The sequence below is a fragment of the Macrobrachium nipponense genome, chromosome 46 (genome assembly GCF_015104395.2).
Source record: "Macrobrachium nipponense isolate FS-2020 chromosome 46, ASM1510439v2, whole genome shotgun sequence".
Lineage (NCBI taxonomy): Eukaryota > Metazoa > Arthropoda > Malacostraca > Decapoda > Palaemonidae > Macrobrachium > Macrobrachium nipponense.
In genome coordinates, this window is record NC_061106.1 from 28,610,341 (window position 1) to 28,630,649 (window position 20,309).

Here is a 20,309-nt window from a genome sequence, read left to right on the forward strand (position 1 = left end):
GGTAATTATGGATAGTGGTCAGTCAGATCGCCCAAGAAGCGTCACGTGTCCGTACCATAGGAGGGGAATCGATTATTGCTTGCTCTCTCTCTCTCTCTCTCTGTATATATATATATATATATATATAATATATATATATATATATATTATAGATGATGATGCACGTGACTTCATTAAATAAGCGAATACCACAAGAAAATGATAGGCGGAAATCCAAGCGCTTTCGTCTTTCTTAAGACATTGTCAAGGAACGAATGAATATATATATATATATATATATATATATATATATATAGGATATATATATATATATATATACACGTATATATTCCGGAAAGTTGTATTGTCATTTAACCGGTCACATTCTGTCAGGGAGGTAGATTGATTTTTTTCCTTGTAACTATAACCTAAGCAGGTTTTGCTACTAACTGAGATACACTGGATATTCTTTCGCATTTCTTTGAATCACTGAGGAGATCTGAACCAAGGAATCCTAGATGATGACAAACTACTCAGTAATCTCTATCGATTTCCCTTCGTAATCTATATAATTTTTCTTTAACTTTTATTTTAAAAATACAATCACATTCCAATAATTTACATTATATAGATAATTCTGTTAATACAATAATATAAATATAATCTTAAATAACATTTTGCTACAAAATCAATAAATAAAAATAAAAACTATCTATATGATAAGAGATTAATACAAGCACATAAACTTCAATAACATTTTGCTGCTCCAAGATCAATATAAATAAAAATCAAAACTATTTATATGATAAGTGATTAATACAAACACATGAATATAAACTTAAATAATTTAACATTTTGCTACAAAATTAATATAAATAAAAATCAAAACTATCTATATGATAAGTGATTAATACAAAAATACAAAAACTTGAATAATTTAACATTTTGCTACAAAATCAATATAAATAAAAATCAAAACTATCTATATGATAAGTGATTAATACAAAAATATGAATTTAATCTTGAATAATTTAACATTTTGCTACAAAATCAATATAAATAAAAATCAAAACTATCTATATGATAATGATTAATACAAAAAAGATGAATATAAATTGAATAATTTAACATTTTGCTACAAATCAATATAAATAAAAATCAAAACTTACCTATATGATAAGTGATTAATACAAAATACAAAAACTTGAATAATTTAACATTTTTGCTACAAAATCAATATAAATATAAATAAAAACTATCTATATAATAAGTGATTAATACAAAAATACAAAAACTTTTGCTACAAAACCAATATAAATATAAATCAAAACTATCTATATGATAAGTGATTAATACAAAAATACAAAATCTTGAATAATTTAACATTTTGCTACAAAACCAATATAAATATAAATCAAAACTATCTATATGATAAGTGATTAATACAAAAATACAAAAACTTGAATAATTTAACATTTTGCTACAAAATCATTATATATAAAAATCAAACTATCTATATAATAACTGATTTTCATCTGAACACAACGCCAATCAGGGGCGTCTTAATTTAAGGAGACCTGACCACTGAGTGTGTGTCTTGTATAGCTGCTTCATCCGTGAAATGTGATTTACAAATGCAAAATAAATGACTGCGAAGAAAGTACTAAGTACAGAGCGAAGATATGAAGTAAGATTTTATCTCATCTCTCTCTTCTTTTCTTTCTGCCTTTCCCTTTACCTCCTCTTACTTTTTCCTAGTGAACACCATATTCTTTGGAAGCTCGAATTTCAAGCCAATGGCCCCTGTGGGTTTGTTCCATATGAATAGATTTTATCTTCTGAATAATAATAATAATAATAATAATAATAATAATAATAATAATAATAATAATAATTAATAATAAATAATAATAATAATAATAATAAGATAATAATAATAATAATAATAAATAATAAAATAAAAATAAAAAATAATGATAATAGTTGGGAAAAACTCTCTATCGCAAGAGTATATATAATGTTCTAAGGGGTCCACAATAATAAAAATTGTTGCGAGTTCGTGTATAATTTTAAAACCCTTTACAAAAAGCTTTCGAACCCTTCCCTGTGTTCATTTTTGTAAAGGGCTTTAAAATTATACGCGAACTCTCAACATTTTTTATTATTATTGTGGACCCCTTAGAACAAATAATAATAATAATAATAATAATAATAATAATAATAATAATAATAATAATAATAATAATAATAGTGTTGTTAAGAAATTCACTCTCTCGTGAAAACAAATTGCTAAAAAATCCACAATTATATATTAAAATATAGTTTAAATATATAATTATAAATAATTGGGGATTTTTTTTTAACAAAAATGATAGTAATGTTAAGAAATTCAGTCTCGTGAAAACAAATTGTTAAAAAATATCCACAATTATATATTAAAAATAGAACAAAGACTTTCGAACACTGAGGAACACCGTTCAGGTGTTCGAAAGTCTTTGTTCTATTTTTACATAGAAATATATTATTAATATATAATTGTGGATATTTTTTAACAATGATAGTAATAATAATCACCTTCCACGGGCTATAAGTATCGGGTATAATCCGAGGATCGACAGCTATCCTCCCCTTCGTCTTACCCGTGGTCTTACCAGACTCAGCTCAGATGTCGATAACTCGTGCATTTTCTGGCTTCTTCGATATCATTCTCTGCCCAAGAACAGGTCTTCCACTCCCTAAAAGGGAACGCCGTCAACAACCTACTATAGTAGATTCACATCAGCCGTGCATTTGATGTCTAGGCCAGTCCCTTACGACGCTCCTGATTGGCTGTTGATAAGCCAGTCACAGGGCTGGAAACTCTCAGTCTCTCTCGAGAGGTCACATGGGTAGGATGTATGTTCCACTTCTCTTTAGAGATACGTCTTTCAAAAGTATCCCTCAGGAGAGGTGGACCATTGATCCTGTCCATGTGAACTCTCGAGAGAGACTGAGAGTTTCCAGGTCTGTGATTGGCTTATCAACAGCCAATCAGGAGCGTTGTATGGGACTGGTGGCCTAGACATCAAATGCACGGTTGATGTGAATCTGCTATAGATGTTGCGACGCCAGTTCTAGTAACCATCAGCCAATCGATCAACCCTAAAAGGGGAAAGTAACGAGTGAACTTTTCGTAGGCAGAGTTCACGTGAGAAATAAATAGGGGAAATGAGATTGAGGTAGTCAAATGGTGACCTAATATGATAGACAAAGCGGAAAGACACGTATGAGCAAGCACTGTTACTGCGCATTGTCTCCTTGGCAATGCGACCACCAGGAAGCATTGCGGGAGACGCTTCTGACCAAAGAAGAATTTGATCCGTACTTGTGGCATCTTTTGCCACAGGCTTTTTATTCGTCAGATGTGCCCAAAAGGTCAAAACAGGTTAAAACGTAGATGAAAACATTGTGATTACATTAATTTCGCTGATAATGTGGTAACTATGGCAGTGTGGTTTTAGGGTGCGCGTGAGTCTGACCAAAGCGAAATTTAATCTGCTCTTCAGGTATCACTTGGCTCGTGATTTTAGCCGCGAAAGTATAGTACTGAGTCTAATGATGTGAAGAGAGACCCCTGTACAGAGAGAAGATAATAATACTTAGAATACTGAAGATATGGTAAGAACATAATAAAAAATCAGTATCAGTAGTCTTATATGTTGAATTATCTTCAAGACTTGCAATTACTGTATGCTAATTACATATTGCGGTTGTGCCAAACATCCATAGAATCATAATTCTCCTCACACATGCGCACACACATGCATATATATATATATATATATATATATATATATTTATATATATATATATATATATAGGTGTGTTCAACATTCAAACCGTTTCCCCATAAAAGACGATGGCACCAGAGAATAAACAAGGCTGCTTCCATATCCATATTAAATCGCAGATGGACCCTCTATGCGAAAGATGTCCACTACATTAACTGCCTCACGCATCTTCGCAAGTATAGCTTCATGAACAGCTCGTCGGACTCTCTTACACCTGGTGCACAATTTACTTCGTATTTTGAAAGTTCTCTTTGACGCTTCCTGCGAAATAAGGCAACTTCCTTTCGAATACTTCTCGCAGTTCAACTATGCAAGCCTCTTCTCCTACCACTTCCGAATTATAAATTCTGTTTCACCAATCAATCGTGCCTATCCTATCACGTGCTTCTTCCCGGCTGGTTCCCATTTTTTATATGGGGATACAGTCCGTCCATCTCTTTCTTGGTCCCCTATCACATGCCAAACCCACCTAAAGCCATTCTTGTCCATGCTCATGTATAAACCTTTTAGCCAATTCTCCGTACCTTCCAATCCCACGTACATTCTGATCTTACTCCACTTAAAATACTAAGTTCGTAATGCACCTCGACAGGTGCAAGTTTTTCATTCAGTCTTCAGCTTCCACACGATTCACCTCCATAATAAAGAGTTTGCTCAGCGCTCCTTTGTATACATTCCCACCTCGGCTTCCATAGCCAATCCAAGTAGCTACTTCCTTTGCTTCACAATGACGTAGTCTGTGACTCACCCCTTCGGTAAAACTACTTTAGCTGGTTCACTTAAGATAGATTCTTGGATGAGCCAAAATGCTTACGAGACGTTTCTTTGGAGGCCACTGATTGGCTGGTACCGGGATGTAGGCAGCTCCCAGCCACTCAGCGTCCGCCAAACAAACGTCTCGCAGGCATATGGTTCACCAAAGAATCTACCTTACTAAAATATGAGATTCAGGGCCTCTGTAACACGTTTTTTTCGCAATAACTTTTTATCTATGCATTTCATAAATATAACTCTTATTCAGAATACATATTATATCAACACATAAATTTTGAGTGTTTTCTGCACTACGTAGGTTGAATAAATTTGGTACGTATAATGTAAAAGTGACCTTTTTTGAAGACGGGCCAACTTACTCAGAGAAAAGGTTTCGAACGCACTCGTTACGTAACTTATGACATCATTTCTTCCCTCTTTCTCGATGGATGATTGGCTATACGTAACGAAGGCTAAACCTCTGGCAACAATGACATACAAATTTAAATACAAGCAAAGCAGTACACCTTTATGAACTCTGGAACCTCTTCACTGATAATTGTCATAATGAACAAACCAGCAAAATATGTTAATAAATACAAAAACACTTCGATTATTAGTCTAACTCCCAAAATAAGTTTCCAAAGAAATTACAGTCTACTTTATAGGTCACAATCAGATTGACAAGATGTAGGGAATAGTTGGTAATTACCAAAAACATAGTAGACAAGCTTGATTTGATAACTGCTATATCCAATGTCAAGCAATTTTTATTTATTGGCTATCTACCTATTTACTGAAAGAAAATAGCCGTTACCGTATATTGGCTTTAAAGCTTCACCAATAATTATCGTCAGAATGGTGACTTCATGAGGCTCCACCCACTTTCGCCTCGTTATAATTCAGGATAACACTGAAGGCTACCATGTGCATTGTTGGATTAGAAAATTTAACTTCTGGCTATAAAAACTAATTTTTCGAGTAGATGTAAGAAGTGCTAAATGATCCTCAAGGATCCCAGCAGTTGGTCTAAACGTTTAATTCATGTATATTACTGCTATACTGTTGCGGCACTACTGCTACAGTAGTATTACTACGCTATCACAGATACCCCACCCACATCTATGTATCGTTCCGACCTTCATAAAGTCTTTGGGTTTCAGAGCCGATGGAATTTCTGTCTGGTGGATGGGCGGGGCAACATTTAGTCAAAAGGTGTTTGTTTACCTTGCTTACGTAATGAATGTTTTTCGACTCTTGGCTCGTAATCATTGGCCATGGCGTCGGCTGGATCATTTTTACTCTATAAAAATTAAAACTATCGGGTTTAGGTTATTGATAATGATGACAAAATTTGTGTGGTTGTAAAATATACATATGTCAACTTTCAGCTACATCCGATGCTTTGATAAGTAGCAAAGTCCAAAAAACCGTGTTACAGAGACCCTGAATCTCATGTAAATGACCAGCTATAGTATATATCCGTTTTCTTTATTCTTAGGCCCCAAATTAAATCAATTACGCCCTCTCTTCCGCTATGTATATTATTTATTTCTCTCTTTCTCATGCAACGGAGTGGGGGAGAGAAGGAATTTAGTCATATGCACACACACACACATATATATACATTATATATATATGTATATATATATATATATATATATATATATATATATATATATATATGTGTGTGTGTGTGTGTGTGTGTGTGTAAACTAATAGCCACGATGGGTTCTTAATTTCGCGATTCCTCATATTTTGGAGATGCTTATTGTTATTATATGAATCCTTTAAATCCAGAGGAACAATAAACGGAAGAGCTTTTTCTCTCATCTAGATTCAAAGGGCTGTAGTTTCAGTCACCTCCAAAAAACTGTGATGGATTCGAGATTTCTAATTCATGAATCTTATTTCATGATTGTCATGTGCCCTTAACGAATGTTTTTTTTTTTTCTTTATGCATAAAATCCGTTGCATGAAAAAGTACTGAAAGAGTGATCAAGAATCTGGAACACCTGATTAGTACTATAGTCCTGCCTTGCAAACAGTGAAAGCCATTGGAGGTCCGAGAACACAAAGGAAAAATATGAAATTCCGGAGACCGGAGAATATATATATATTATATAATATAATATATATATAATATATATATTATATATATAGATATATATAGAATATTATCACATCATCGTGATTCATATAAGTTATTCGAGCTACAGATGTCCTTAATATCTAATTCGCTCTACCTCGGAATTAATATATTTTCATATATGTAAACCGAAGGGGAATTTTTTAGTTGATGAAATCAGGACGTCAGTGACGTTATCGATTTCTTCTCTGTCCGCTGGGCGGTGGTTCGAACCCACGAGAGGACGAAATTATTATCAACTAAAAAATTCCCTTTCGGTTTACAAAATTGAAAATATATTAATTCCGAGGTAGAGCGAATAGATAGTAAAGGACATTCGTAGCTCGAATAATATATATATATATATATATATATATATATATATACATACATATATAAAACTGCTACAGAAGCATTGTTCTGAAATGTTTTTTTTTTCTTTTTCTTTCCGCAGTATACCGGCCTGTGGTTTGACATCGAAAGCGTTCCGAATGAATACCAGCATACCAAGAAATGCGTCACCCAAAATTATTCGTGGAAAGGTAAGGGATTTACTATATTTCAGCTTTCTGTTACCTCTCGTTCTACCCATCTTTTTTACGTTTATCGATTAACTTATTTGTCAGCACCTACAAGGCGTTCGTTTTCGCTACACATAGGCCCATATTATATGATGAACCAGCCACGCAGCTCTTTTAAGCGATATTCAGAATTGAATTAGAAATACAATAATAATGATAACTCTAATATAAATGTGACGACTTACATACAAGCCTTCGTAATCACATATTAATTTGTGAGTCAAATAGATACATATAGTGATAAGGTTTAGGAAGATCTGGAGAAGGGTTTAATACAGGAAAATGCTTCCGATAGGTATATAATTGGAGAAAACGAACCGAGGCAACCGACCCCTAAGCGAATGGATAGCGGTAGGGACGAAGAAGATTAATTTGTGAGTTGATATATATATATATATATATATATATATATATATATATATATATATATACATATAATAAAGAGAGAGATTGAGAGCGTCTCTTATTAATTAATTATTTAATGTGGTTAATATTCAAGTGACCAAGATCTAAAAAAAACTTAATAATATATAACAAAAATTCTGAATTAGATTCAAACCCATAATAGTTAGAAGATTTAGGTTAATACGTAGCCAATTACACATCCATAAAGGATCCTATTTATATATAAATATATATATATATATATATATATATATATATATATATATGATATATATATATATACATACATAGGTAAATAAATTCTTCTATTAAAACAGGTTACATCTCAAGTATATAAAAGGCCCATTAAAACACTTTGATTTAAAGCTATAGAAGGACTGTATTTAGGTCGTCTAACTACCACCCTTATCAAGCAGCATATATATATAATATATATATATATATATATATATATATATATATATATATATATATGCTGCTTGATAAGGGTGGTAGTCAGACGACCTAAATATAGCCCATCTATAGCTTTAAACCAAAGTGTTTTAATGGCCTTTTATATATATATATATATATATATATATATATATATATATATATATATATATATATATATATTTGTGTGTGTGTGTGTGTCTATATATATTGATCCTATTTATTTTCTTCTTGACAGACAATTACATGAACGTAGCCACTCGAGGACTAACGTCTGAGGACAAGAAGGTACGCCAAAGCGCCATACATGCGCGTAGCAGATAAACCAGCGCCTACTCCCGCGCACATGACGGTGGAAGCCGCAGGTGTTCCGGCTGCACCGTATCAGGTATACTCTTGCGTAACCACTTTTTCTTATTAATAGTTAGTGCGACGAAGCGTTCATAGTAATTTTAAAAGTACCACATTTTGAATTGATGAAAGAAATAACTCCTCCTCAAAATTACAGATCATCTCAACTGACTACCGGACTTACTCCTGCGTGTACTCCTGTTTGGAATACTTCGGGTTCCGAGCGGAATTCTTCTGGATTTTCGGCAGGAATCCCATGCTCCCGGCGGAGAAGATCAGACTTTGTCACAGGACTTTCGAGAGCCTTGGGGTCAACTATAAGAAAATGGTCCCCATTGTACAGGGGGAGGTGAGTCGGAGACATCTAGATATATTATAACGTTTCAGTCTTCTGTGAAACGTAATACATGATCCTTCGACCACCTAGTCCTCAGCCAACTTAAGCAGTTTGAAGGAAGTCTTATACGATGAAATAACCTTTTTGCTTTACAAATGAACACTACTATATATGCATGCATACAATATGTATGCATATATATATATATATGTATATATATATATATATATATATATATATATATATATATATATATATATATATACTATATATATTGAATTTGAAACAACCTATTTCAAAGGATCTGGATTCAGGTTTGAATAGGACGTGTATATTCTACATAAAAAGAATAGTCATAACATTAATTTATTTCTCTTTTTTATAACAGTCATGTCCGTACGCTGACAAATTGGACCAGATGCTGGCAGAGAGCGAGGATTATTTATTGAATATTTTAGGCCCATACCAGCCTACGTCAAGCGTCCCTACTCCTCTGCCCCTGACCACCCCCGCGCCTAAACCTCCATCAAGTGGCACGGTGGAGGAGGAGCTGAAAGAGATCAAGGAAATAGTGAAAGAGGAGAAGAAGGTATTGTCTGCCTGTATACGACTTCTGTCTGACCTGTGCTCAACCCAGAGAGCTCGTCAGAGTTAATAGTAGCTTTTATTATTGTTTTAAATCATTTTACTCAAACTTACTTGAAGTACAATAATGTCTCACTAGGCGGTATTTGGAGAAATGTTGTTTGTCTTTGAGATATGCGATGGTCTATGACGTCTTCAGAATATTTTGCATTCTATAGAATGATGATTAGTGAATACAGCATTCGAGCACTTAACTGTTAGAAACCAACAGGGTGAAACCATTTTTTTTTTTTATTTCACGGCAGCATATAAATTTTCTGATCGTGTTTCATCTTCTCAGGCCGTACAGGAGTTGGAAGAAAAGATATTGCTTATCTCCGAAGAAAATCTCCCGGGAAATACAGGTAATTACCTTTTCTATGTTATTTATTTTTTTTTTTTCAAGAGAACTGAGACAAGGAGGAGAGAATGAGATTAACAGGGATGCAGGTAAGACAACACATCCCATTGTGGGAGCTTCTTTACATACAATTATTGTGACTTTAGAATAAACTGCCCACAAAGAAAGTTGTAAACGGCGGCAGTGTGGAAGAGTTTAAAAGAAAGCTAAACAAAATCATTAGGACACTGTGAATGAACAGTATGACCTGCTCCTAGAGATAGGTGAGCACACGATGTCTCCTCGAATGGACTAAAAAGTCTTTGGGACAATCTAATCCTTGCAACTCCTTGTAACATAGCTAGAGGATTAGAAACATGGTTAGAGGGAGTTTGGACTCTCAATTGTTGGTAAATATATCTAAACAGGTAACCAGACTTTTGGCGTTGGTGAAACTCCAAGTTCAGGGGATTCATAAAACGATGGACCATTGTGTTTTTTATCCTTATGCCAAGAAGAAGAATAGGTAACATACTGAAAGTCTTCAGTGAAATTATATTCATAGAAAAGGGTGATGTAATCTGTTTGTGTAGAGCAATACCGAATGAATAATTTTAATTTACATACAAGCAAGGGCGCTTGAAATCGTCAACACATTGAAATAAACCAGTTCTAGCAGGCTTGAAGAGTATTTTCCGTGAAGGGCAAAACGAAATAAATGTGATACCGTAAATTCCATATATATTAATTGATCTGGTTGATTTAAGTATGGTTTTTGTGCCCAAATAAAAATCCCAAATGTAAACGCTGGTAATATCAACGAATTATTAGGAAATGATTAAGCAGAGCTTCACTTAGAGAAACCACACTGACAATTCTTGTGGAATGTATTTCATACCTGATAATGATTTTGTATGCATTTATTTACACTCTGGCGTCCGGTCGGATTTCCAGTCCTGGTTATGTACACATAAATTCACCTTGAGGTTCGACCTGCTGTTATAATTGTGTATCAACTTCCAGGCGAGTCGGAGAAGGACAAAGAAATGATGGGTGACGATCCCAACGCCGCCGCCTGCGTTTCCACCTCTGCAACGTTGATACTGATCTTCGCAACGGCCCTCCTGCAACGCTGAACCTTCTACTCCCTTTTCCATTGTTACCCTTCCATTAGCGTTATGCCTTTTATCTCTCTCTCTCTTAAAGAATTCTGGAGTTGGAAACCAGCAGTTCTTGTTATTTATTGTCTCCGCTTGAAAGTTATCTCCTAATCATACCTACCTGTAGAGTTTCAACTTAGTGCATAGTGATCTGTATATAGAATATTTCTATAAGAAATAAAGGTGTATCTTTACCAGGGTAGTTTGTTTTTTCATTTCGATTTTAAAATGTAACGTTTCTTACACTATCTTCTTTTTTTTAGACTGTATATTCAGTCAACGGCTCCGTACTTCCTGGTAGTGTTTTCAAAAGTACGAAATGCCTCTTCACATTCTTTGCTTTCCAAAGGGAACTGATGTCTCGCGCACCATAGGTTGATATAGACCAAACATCTCAAATATGATTCACGTAATATTGACCCTTACCGAGTATACAAATGAAATTGTACGAATGAGTTCATATTGTCAGTGCAAGTCTATAAATCACAATAATAAAATAAGTAGAAATCGAAAATTTCTTACCGGTAGCCACTTGGTTACTGAATCAAATCAGTGATGAGAAATGGAAGTGTTTAATGTTGGCTTTTCACAATAAAAGTCATGGCTGTCTTGTCTAAATTTAGAATAAAATGATAGTCTATAAAAATCTGAGATGCTAAATGATCACTATTTGCTCAGAGTACTTAAAAAGGAAAGCGTTGTAAACAAAAATGTTTCAGTGTCCCTTTTCATACTGTCCGGACTCTAGACAAGAGGTATTGAGCGTCGAGGCAGATTTTTGAGTCTTCAATTCTATTTCCTGAGGGAAACATTTTACTAGCCGCAGGAAAAGGCTTTTTTATGAAGTAAATAACATTCTTATAACTGAAAATAACATTGAACGCCCTCTCCCACAAAAATAAATAAATGATGCAAGAACTTAACTGAGAGAAATGTCAATTGTAATTGGTATGGCAAAGAGCCTAAGGTTTTTATGAAGTAAGTAACATTCTTATAATTGAAAATAACACTGAATACCCTCTCCCACAAAAAAAGAAAAAGAATTAAAACTTGAATAAATAATGTAAGAAATTAACTGAAAGAAATATCTATTGTAATTGGTATGACAAAGAGCTCAAGGTTTTTATGAAGCAAATGACAGTCTTATAACAGACAATAACATTGATTACCTTCCCCACAAAAAAAAAAAAATAATAATAATAATGATATAAGAAATTAACTGAGAGAAATATCTATTGTAATTGGTATGACAAAGAGCTCAAGAAATATGACACGTTAAGAATAATCCTTGCTTTACTGACAATATAATTTGACAAACTGCAGAAAATAATCTAACTGCTTATAACAACCCCAGGATAGCGACAAACAACTGTGCCCATATCTTGCCCAGGTCTATCGGACAGGAAAAAGAAAAAAAAGGGACTTATCATCATCAAGAAAAGTGGAGACCTGCTTTTCGAAAATTGGTAAACTAAAGAACAGAGCCTGAGGAACAATTCCAGAGATTCACAGTGAAGGCAAAAACTGTGCCGATCTGTCATGTGAAAATTGCTGACTTCCACCGAATCAAGATGGGAAGGAGTGTTACTGGGTCATCTGAATGATAGAAAATGACTAGGAAGAAAAGGAAAAAGACACTATATAGATGGATGGATCATAGATAATTCCCTCAAAATGGGTCGGTAGGCGAAGATTGCTGATACATAGGAGGAAAAGAGCTACGAGAGAACAGAAACTTGAGAACCGATTTGAATGGAGGAGAAAAAACCATCCGTGGGTAGTTTGGACGAGACAGCTTTATATTATTCTGTCTAAGCACCAGAGATACCAAGAGTAATGATCAAAAACTGTCTGAATTCCTGTTAAGGCGATCATCTAGCACATGCAGTGAAGGAATTACAAGTTCGCAGCGAATCTTGCAAGGTGGAAACTATGCTGGACTTAGACTGCCTGACAAAATGAGAACTATATAAGTAAGGTATCATTGCATGAATAACAGCCGGATTTAAAGCACAATGAAGTTATTTCAAGTGGAATTTATTTCATGCCAAAGGCTAGGAATGATTAATTAAAACAATAATATGTATAACTACCATTCAAGTATATACAGAGTTTGGAGTTGTAATAGATTAACAAACATTGTACTGACGGTCATCTTCTGTTTTAAGGAAGACTATTGATAAAAAATTATTAAACAAAATGTGACTCCAACAACATATCTTGTACATTGTACACTCTTAGCTAGGTACAGTATTTCAATGTCTGTAAGTCGCTCAACGAAAGGAAGCTTTAGCCTGGGTTTCTACCTCTAAGGTAGATCTAGATTTTGGAAAATAATTCCATCCTGAATTCAGAAGGGTTTTGATATCTTTACAGGATAATGTATCACTTGGCCCATGAAGTTTAAATCGCTTTCTGCACAGAACATCCCTGGGCACATCAAGGAGATCTGAAAAGTGCACTAAATCCCAGTCAGCAATTTTGAGAACACGTAGTTCTGATAGGAGTTTGAAATTGATGGCTGGCTTCCTAATTTTTACACTAGGACTAAGGAATACGAGTTCTTGTATGTGAGGAAGTATTTGGAAAAGCTGGTTATAAGCATTTACCTCAGATGGTCTTATGACCAATGATGTCACTTGAGGGAAGACGATGTGCTCAGGGAGTTCTTCACTGCTGCAGCTCAGTCCATGTCTGAATTCAAGAGTCAGCTCTTCAACAGCAGGAAAATCCAAAAGAAGTTCGCTAAGGTCTTTTATATCCACCGCGCCCAACAAAGCTCCATCGAGTTGAAGTTTCTTGGCTCGTTTTCCAAAAAGGGAAAAGGTTCCCCTTTTGGGTTCATCTTGGCATATGGATCGCATATTCACTAACCTGACTGCTTTGGGACATAACGAAGCCTCGGAGAGTCTTTCAAAGTTCCTATAAAGATCTTCATCTCGACCAGACGATAACATATGAATGCTAAAATTTTCAATATCACAAGTAACCCGAATCAAATCTTCAACTACATTTGGTACATTTTCAGCAGATGTAAAATACTCTCCTATGGCAAGGGGCCCAAGATCTGGAACCTTATCTCTCAACTGCAAATACTTTTCCATACAAGCATTAACGTTGGTCAAGCTGCTATGAACATATTTGAGTTTCTTAAAAACAATCCACGCAAGAACAAAGAACTCTCTAGTAACAGCACAATATCCAGTTGACAAATCACTGAGATTTGGCCATGATGCCTGAATATTGGGGTTTGTTCCTTTTCTAAATTCTGCTAATAGTCTTTCAGGGTCAGTTTCTGTCACATTGAAAAATAGATCCATAAGCATTTCTAAAGAGAGCTGTTTATTCCAAGGCTGTCGCTCGGTTATGTGAAGAACAGTTAGAGGGCAGTATTGTTTGGCTAAAGCTAAAACTGCTTTGTTACTATTGCTTCCTAATTTCAAAACACTCAGGGAGGGACATTTTGGCAAGAGTCCCTCTAGAACTGAGGTATCAAACTTCAAGTCTATACCAGTCAAGTCCAGCGTTTGCAGCTGAAATTCTTGACAGTAACTGTAGCATTCATTAAAGGCCGCTGTCTGGCGTAATGGCGACGTGTGACATTTCTCTGGGTAGACAGTGACTCGTCTTAGATTGGCAGCTAAAGCGATGAGGAAACTTTGGCTGAAATCTTGGCCGCTGGAGGGCATGAGGTAGGCGTGCAGAAGCTCCCCCTGCATGGATGGGGATATTCTGAAGGAAGTGTCCATAACACATCCCAAACATAACGTTTGCCCACCGTTATGTACTTCTCCTGCAATACGTAGTTTATATTCCAGTGGACTATTGTCCCTCCGACTGATCTTAGTAATCTATATATATAAGTTAATATTACTTTATGAAATAAAGCCAGCAAATTATCCTCCCACCACCTCAGAGACATAGTCATCATTTAAGTTTTTAAGCATTCACGAAGATTTAAATATTAGGTTTACTTATAATGAAACTTACGTACTTAGCTGCCTGTGAATATAAAGAAACCTGAAAGCAAATCTCTACCATACATAGATGATTCACAAGATGATCGCATATATATATATATATATATATATATATATATATATATATATATATATATATGTATATATATATATATATATATATATATATATAAATATATATATATAATTATGTTGTGAACCTTCTGTATAATGTAGTTATAATATATATATATATATATAGATATATATATATATATATATATATATATGTGTGTGTGTGTGTGTGTGTGTATGTGTATACTTAAAATTAAAAAAGTGCTTGATTATTGGCAACATTGGACGGGCATAAAAAGTATTGGTAACGCTGCTTACAGGCATAAGCAGGCTGAGAAAGGGTTACTGTTCAGGTGGTAGATTGGGGAAGGAGTTTTGGGTGTAGGAAGATTGGGTGGGACAGGTGGAGAGGGGTATGTGGCCATTTGCCTTCTTGAGAGCTTTCACAGTTGCTATTGGCTTCAGAGCACTACATCAACTGACGCATCATCACATGTCGCTTTAACACTTTTAATTGGTTGGCTGAGACAGATATATCATCAGCACAAAAGCGTATGGTAGAAGGTGCATTGGTGGGCAAGCACTTGTGTTTTTTTGTAAACTTTCCTGCTATTGGCAAAAATGGAATGGCTGATTGAGTATGCGTCATGGTCATACCATAAAAACTCTTTCTCTAATTGGCTACATGTGAAGAGTATCAATGTCTGTGTAGCAAGGCGTGCTTCTCTCCTTTGTCCAGTTCTGTGTCAGTTCTCTGTTTTCATCCACAAAATGCCTTCCCCTCTTCCCGTTGCTTTTGTTGCAGTGTCTGCAGCATTGCAGGTGCTTTCACTGCTGTGTGTGGAGCAATGTATTTTGTCTAAGGCTTCCCCATCTTCTAAGAGGGCTAGGAAGTTGTACTGAATATTTTACTACAGTTGTTATTTATAAGCATTTCTACCAATTAGAGTTATGTGATATTGACAAGGTGAGGTTAGGAAGTTGCCGTTTTACATTCTGTAGTGTATATTTTATTATAAACGGATATTTCCATTATCTGGCAGGCTCTTGGATGTATTAATCTGGATAAGAGACAGATTGATATAAAAAGTCAAGATGTAGACATTTTGCACAGTCTGATCCCAAAAAACCATTATTATACCTCTTGGCAGCTAAAACACAACTCCCTCTCTCTCTCTATCATCTTCATTGATACACATCCAAAATTTCTTCCCTTACATACCTACTTTTATATATTTTCATGAACACTTCCATAATCGGCAAAAGCATGCAGTACTGATAGTTTTAATTTTCTATAATTAATATCTTGGAAACATTTGGCCACCTAGCAGCGCCTATTCAGCTCTATTTTCTGATGGTAGCAAAGCCTACATACTCATATATATGAGAGAGAGAGAGAGAGGGAGAGAGAGAGAGAGAGAGAGAGAGAGAGAGTGAGAGAGAGAGATTCAAGGCCACCATCAGTATTACCATACTACTACAGCGTGCATTTCTTATCGTGAATCAGTTGCCAACTGTACTATACTGTTCCAGGTACTAACATTGAGAATTGCAAAGAGCAAGGAGCCCCGTTTACGTACACTAAAGTGACTAAACATTCACTGGACAGTTTGGAAAAATTATTGTTTTTCTTCACCTCATAATCTCCAAGAATCTATACATTACTGAAAACATTCAAGTAACAATGCACAGTTTACCTTGTCATTTATGGCGGCTTCTTGTATGCATCTCGTAAGGCGAACGAAATATTCAACGCAGAGGTCTAGCAGCTTCCTCGGATACATCATTCCTCTGTACTGGTAACAAAAGAGGAAAAAGCTCACAGTTTGAGGTTCATTTTGTGAACAAGCAAAGTAGCACAGCAGTACTCAGTCTCACGAGTTACAGGGAATACAATGTTGAAGCTGTTATCGCAATCATTCAGCAACAAAATGCGGCAGTGCATGAGAAAGACAACAACTGTTGAGTGCTTAAACCCATATACGATGTTCTTTATAGTAAGCTATATGGCCGTCAAAGGTATTTTTGCATCCACGAACACTTGACCAATTTTTAATTTATATACGTAATTCAAAGGCATTATACACTTAATTAAATATGTGGCCCAGGTCTCCAAAATGGCAACACTTATCTACCAACTGAAGTTGCCAATTGCCTTTATGAAGAAAATACAGTGAAGGCGTATGGAGGAAAAGCAACGATGTATCCACATGTAACAATTGCCCTAAACTTTTATCAAATGACAATAGTTGTTAATATACTAATACATTATACTATATGAGACAGAACGAAAGGCATCGAGGGGAGAGAGAGAGACAGAGAGATCCATTTAAAGTTATGCGTGATCTTAAGCAATTTTTCATAAGTGGTTATTTCCTCAGCTGTTACAATGAAAGCAGGGTCTTGACATACAGGTGCTTTGTCTTATTATTGTGAGAGTGGATTAGAATTCCATCGCAGAGACGACCGCCAATTAAGGGTGGTAATATCATATTTCATAAGCGAAGGCGAGATTCTAGGCTATCAGCACAACGTAACTAGCTAAACTAGAGCATAAACATCTGTATGCTTGCAAAGTTCTAGAAGGGAATTAACAAATAGAAAACAGTAGTTATTGCAAATATTTCTATAGGTAATGATGAGCGAGATTCGTGATGTGTGGATTTATTTGAAGATTGCCGTCATTTCTAAGGGAGCAGGTACAATAGTAATAGCTATAAAACTGTTAAACAGATGAATGCCCTGACCTAAGTACTTTGAGTAAAAATCTAGGTATTCTGACGAAAAGTTCGTCGGCAATGCAATCTGTAGGTTTTGCTAGGCGGAGTTGATTGATTTATTTTTTTATGCTCTCTGTGATCCTTTTGGGTTTCCAGTTAAGTCCCTTTTCATAGAAATTAAAAAAAATTTATTTATGTTTTATTGAAGATTAATGTCAAATCATTATAAAACAATATATGGCACTTGAACAAAATACCTTGTACATTTTCTATAACAGTACTTCACCGCTCGCATGAGCAGATTCACTTATGGCACGTGTTGCATTGTTCAGCTTGTTACTCACAGTAAAATTGATCCCTAGACTCTGCTTCTAGGGTAGATGCAGATTTTGGAAAATAATTCCATGCTGAATTCGAAAGGCTTCTGACGTCTTCACAGGACAATGTATCACTTGGACCATAAAGTTTAAATCGTTCTCTGTACTGAATATCATTGGGCACATCAAGGACACCAGGAAGGTGCACTAAATCCCAGTCAGCAATTTTGAGAACACGCAGTTCTGGCAAAAGTTTGAAATCGATGGCCAGTTTTTTAATAATTTTCACACTGGGACGAAGGAACACAAGCTCTCTTATGTGAGGAAGCATTTGGAAAAGCTGGTTGTAAGCATCTGCCTCAGTTACTGGTCTAATGAACAAAGAAGATACTTGAGGGAAGACGAGGCGCCCAGGTAGTTCATCACTGCTGCAGCTCAGTCCATGTCTGAATTCAAGAGTCAGCTCTTCTACATTAGGAAAATCCAAAAGAAGTTCGCTAAGGTCTTTTATATCCACCGCGCCCAACAAAGCTCCGTCGAGTTGAAGTTTCTTGGCTCGTTTTCCAAAAAGGGAAAAGGTTCCCCTTTTCGGTTCAGCCTGGCATATAGTTCGAATATTCATTAACCTGACTGCCTTGGGACATAACGAAGCCTCGGAGAGTTTTTCAAAGTGTTCATAAAGATTTTTACATCGATCAGAAGACATATAAATGGTAAAAGTTTCAATATCACAAGCAACCCGAACCAAATCTTCAACTATATATGGTATGTTGTCAACAAATGAAAAATATTTTCCTATGGCAAGGGGGCCAAGATCTGGAACTTTACTTCTCAGCTGCAAATACTTTGCCTCGCAAGCAGTAGTTCGGTTCACACTACTATGAACATATTTGAGTTTCTTAAAAACAATCCAGGCAAGAACAAAGAACTCATTAGTGAGATCACAATATCCAGTTGACAAATTACTGAGATTTGGCCATGCTGCTCTCATATGGGGATTTTTTCTCTTTCCAATTTTCTTTAGTAATTTTTCTGGGTCATCTTTTGTCACATCAAAAAACACTTCCATCAACGTTGGTAACGAAAGCTGTTTATTCCAAGGTTGCGGCTCTGTTATGTGAAGGACCGTTAAAGGGCAGTATTGCTTAGCTAAAGCTAAAACGACTTTGTTACCATTGCTTCCTAATTTCAAAACATTCAGGGAGAGACATTTCGGCAATAGTCCCTCTAGAGCAGAGGTATCAAATTCCAAGTCGACACCAGTCAAGTCCAGCGTTTGCAGTTGATATGCTTGACAGTAACCGTAGCAATCATTGAAGGTCGACGTCTGGCGTAATGGTATGTACCCACTCCATTGGTAGACAGTGATTCGTCTTAGATTGGCAGCTAAAGCGATGAGGAAACTTTGGCTGAAGTCCTCGCCGCTGGAGGGCATGAGGTAGGCGTGCAGAAGCTCCTCTGCGTGGATGGGGATATTCCGAGGGAGCGTCCATAACATATCCCACATACGTTTCACCGCTATGTACATCTCCTGCAATACGTAGTTTATTTCAGTGACTATTCTCCGACCTATCTCAGTAATCTATGAACATCAGTTAATATTAGGTTAAGAAATATTGCCAATAAATTATCCTTCCACAAACTCAGAGCTATATAGAAGACTTATATTCATCATACAAATTTTCAAGTTTGCATGTTTGGTTAAGACAATGAAACTCACATACTTAGCTACCTCTAAATATAAAGTAACCCACAGCAAATAATATGCTCCAGATAGACCATTTCTTTATTTAGCTTCAAGTCATTCATCTTTGTTGTGCTGATTGCAAATAATCTCGAATGACCATATGTTCATTTGTCGACTCCGATCTTACACAGCTTATCAAAAAGGAGATTCGGTAACTTTATTAAATTCACTTCTTCCAGTTAAGGTTCTTTCAGGTTCCGTCTCCTCTTCTGAATATTTCTTCAATTTTACTCTTCACTTTCATTTAGCAGATAAAAGAAGGTTGGACCACTCTCGAAATATATCAATGAATTAATTTCGCAAAAGAATTCATTCTAAGTATGGCAAGAAAGAGTGAAAGGGAGCGAGAAGCAGTAAGAGAATATGGGAGAGAATCTAATTCTGAATAATTAAGACGCAATGCCAATTCCTAATATACTGGTTTTACAATATTATTTATTGATTTGTTTTTGCGAGGTTTTGACTCAAATGATTTAACCGTTCTCCAGCTGCAATCTACAATGAGTGCCCCATCCATACTCGTCTAAATGAATGATAAAAAACGTGCTATATTATATGCGGTCGATGCGTT

The 20,309-nt window shown here is 35.5% G+C and overlaps 2 protein-coding genes and 1 pseudogene across 4 annotated transcripts in view; 1 reads left to right on the forward strand and 2 right to left on the reverse strand.

Moving 5' to 3' along the window:
* LOC135214846 (crustacyanin-A2 subunit-like) overlaps positions 1–11,115 on the forward strand; it is a 65,848-nt pseudogene extending 54,733 nt beyond the window's left edge.
* LOC135214844 (uncharacterized) overlaps positions 1–20,309 on the reverse strand; it is a 62,210-nt gene that overhangs the window by 27,326 nt on the left and 14,575 nt on the right. For 2 of the 3 annotated variants that reach the window (XM_064249258.1, XM_064249256.1), the window contains exons 2-3: positions 16,652–19,522; positions 14,696–14,713 (exon numbers count right to left, since the gene is read on the reverse strand). In XM_064249258.1, coding sequence (XP_064105328.1) covers positions 18,011–19,519 — 1,509 coding nt within the window. In that variant the 5' untranslated portion in view covers positions 19,520–19,522 and the 3' untranslated portion in view covers positions 14,696–14,713; positions 16,652–18,010. Of the gene's footprint in view, positions 1–14,695; positions 14,714–16,651; positions 19,523–20,309 lie in introns of those variants that run through there. The other variant, XM_064249257.1, reaches the window with a different exon arrangement.
* On the reverse strand, positions 12,306–14,648 carry LOC135214845 (uncharacterized). Its single transcript, XM_064249259.1, has one exon. The coding sequence runs from the start codon at positions 14,637–14,639 to the stop codon at positions 13,194–13,196; it is 1,446 nt and encodes a 481-aa protein (XP_064105329.1). The 5' UTR covers positions 14,640–14,648; the 3' UTR covers positions 12,306–13,193.

Coding starts and splice junctions, on each gene's coding strand:
- LOC135214845 (XM_064249259.1), bottom strand. CDS start 14,639: ATGCAGGGGGAGCTTCTGCACGCCTACCTCATGCCCTCCAGCGGCCAA.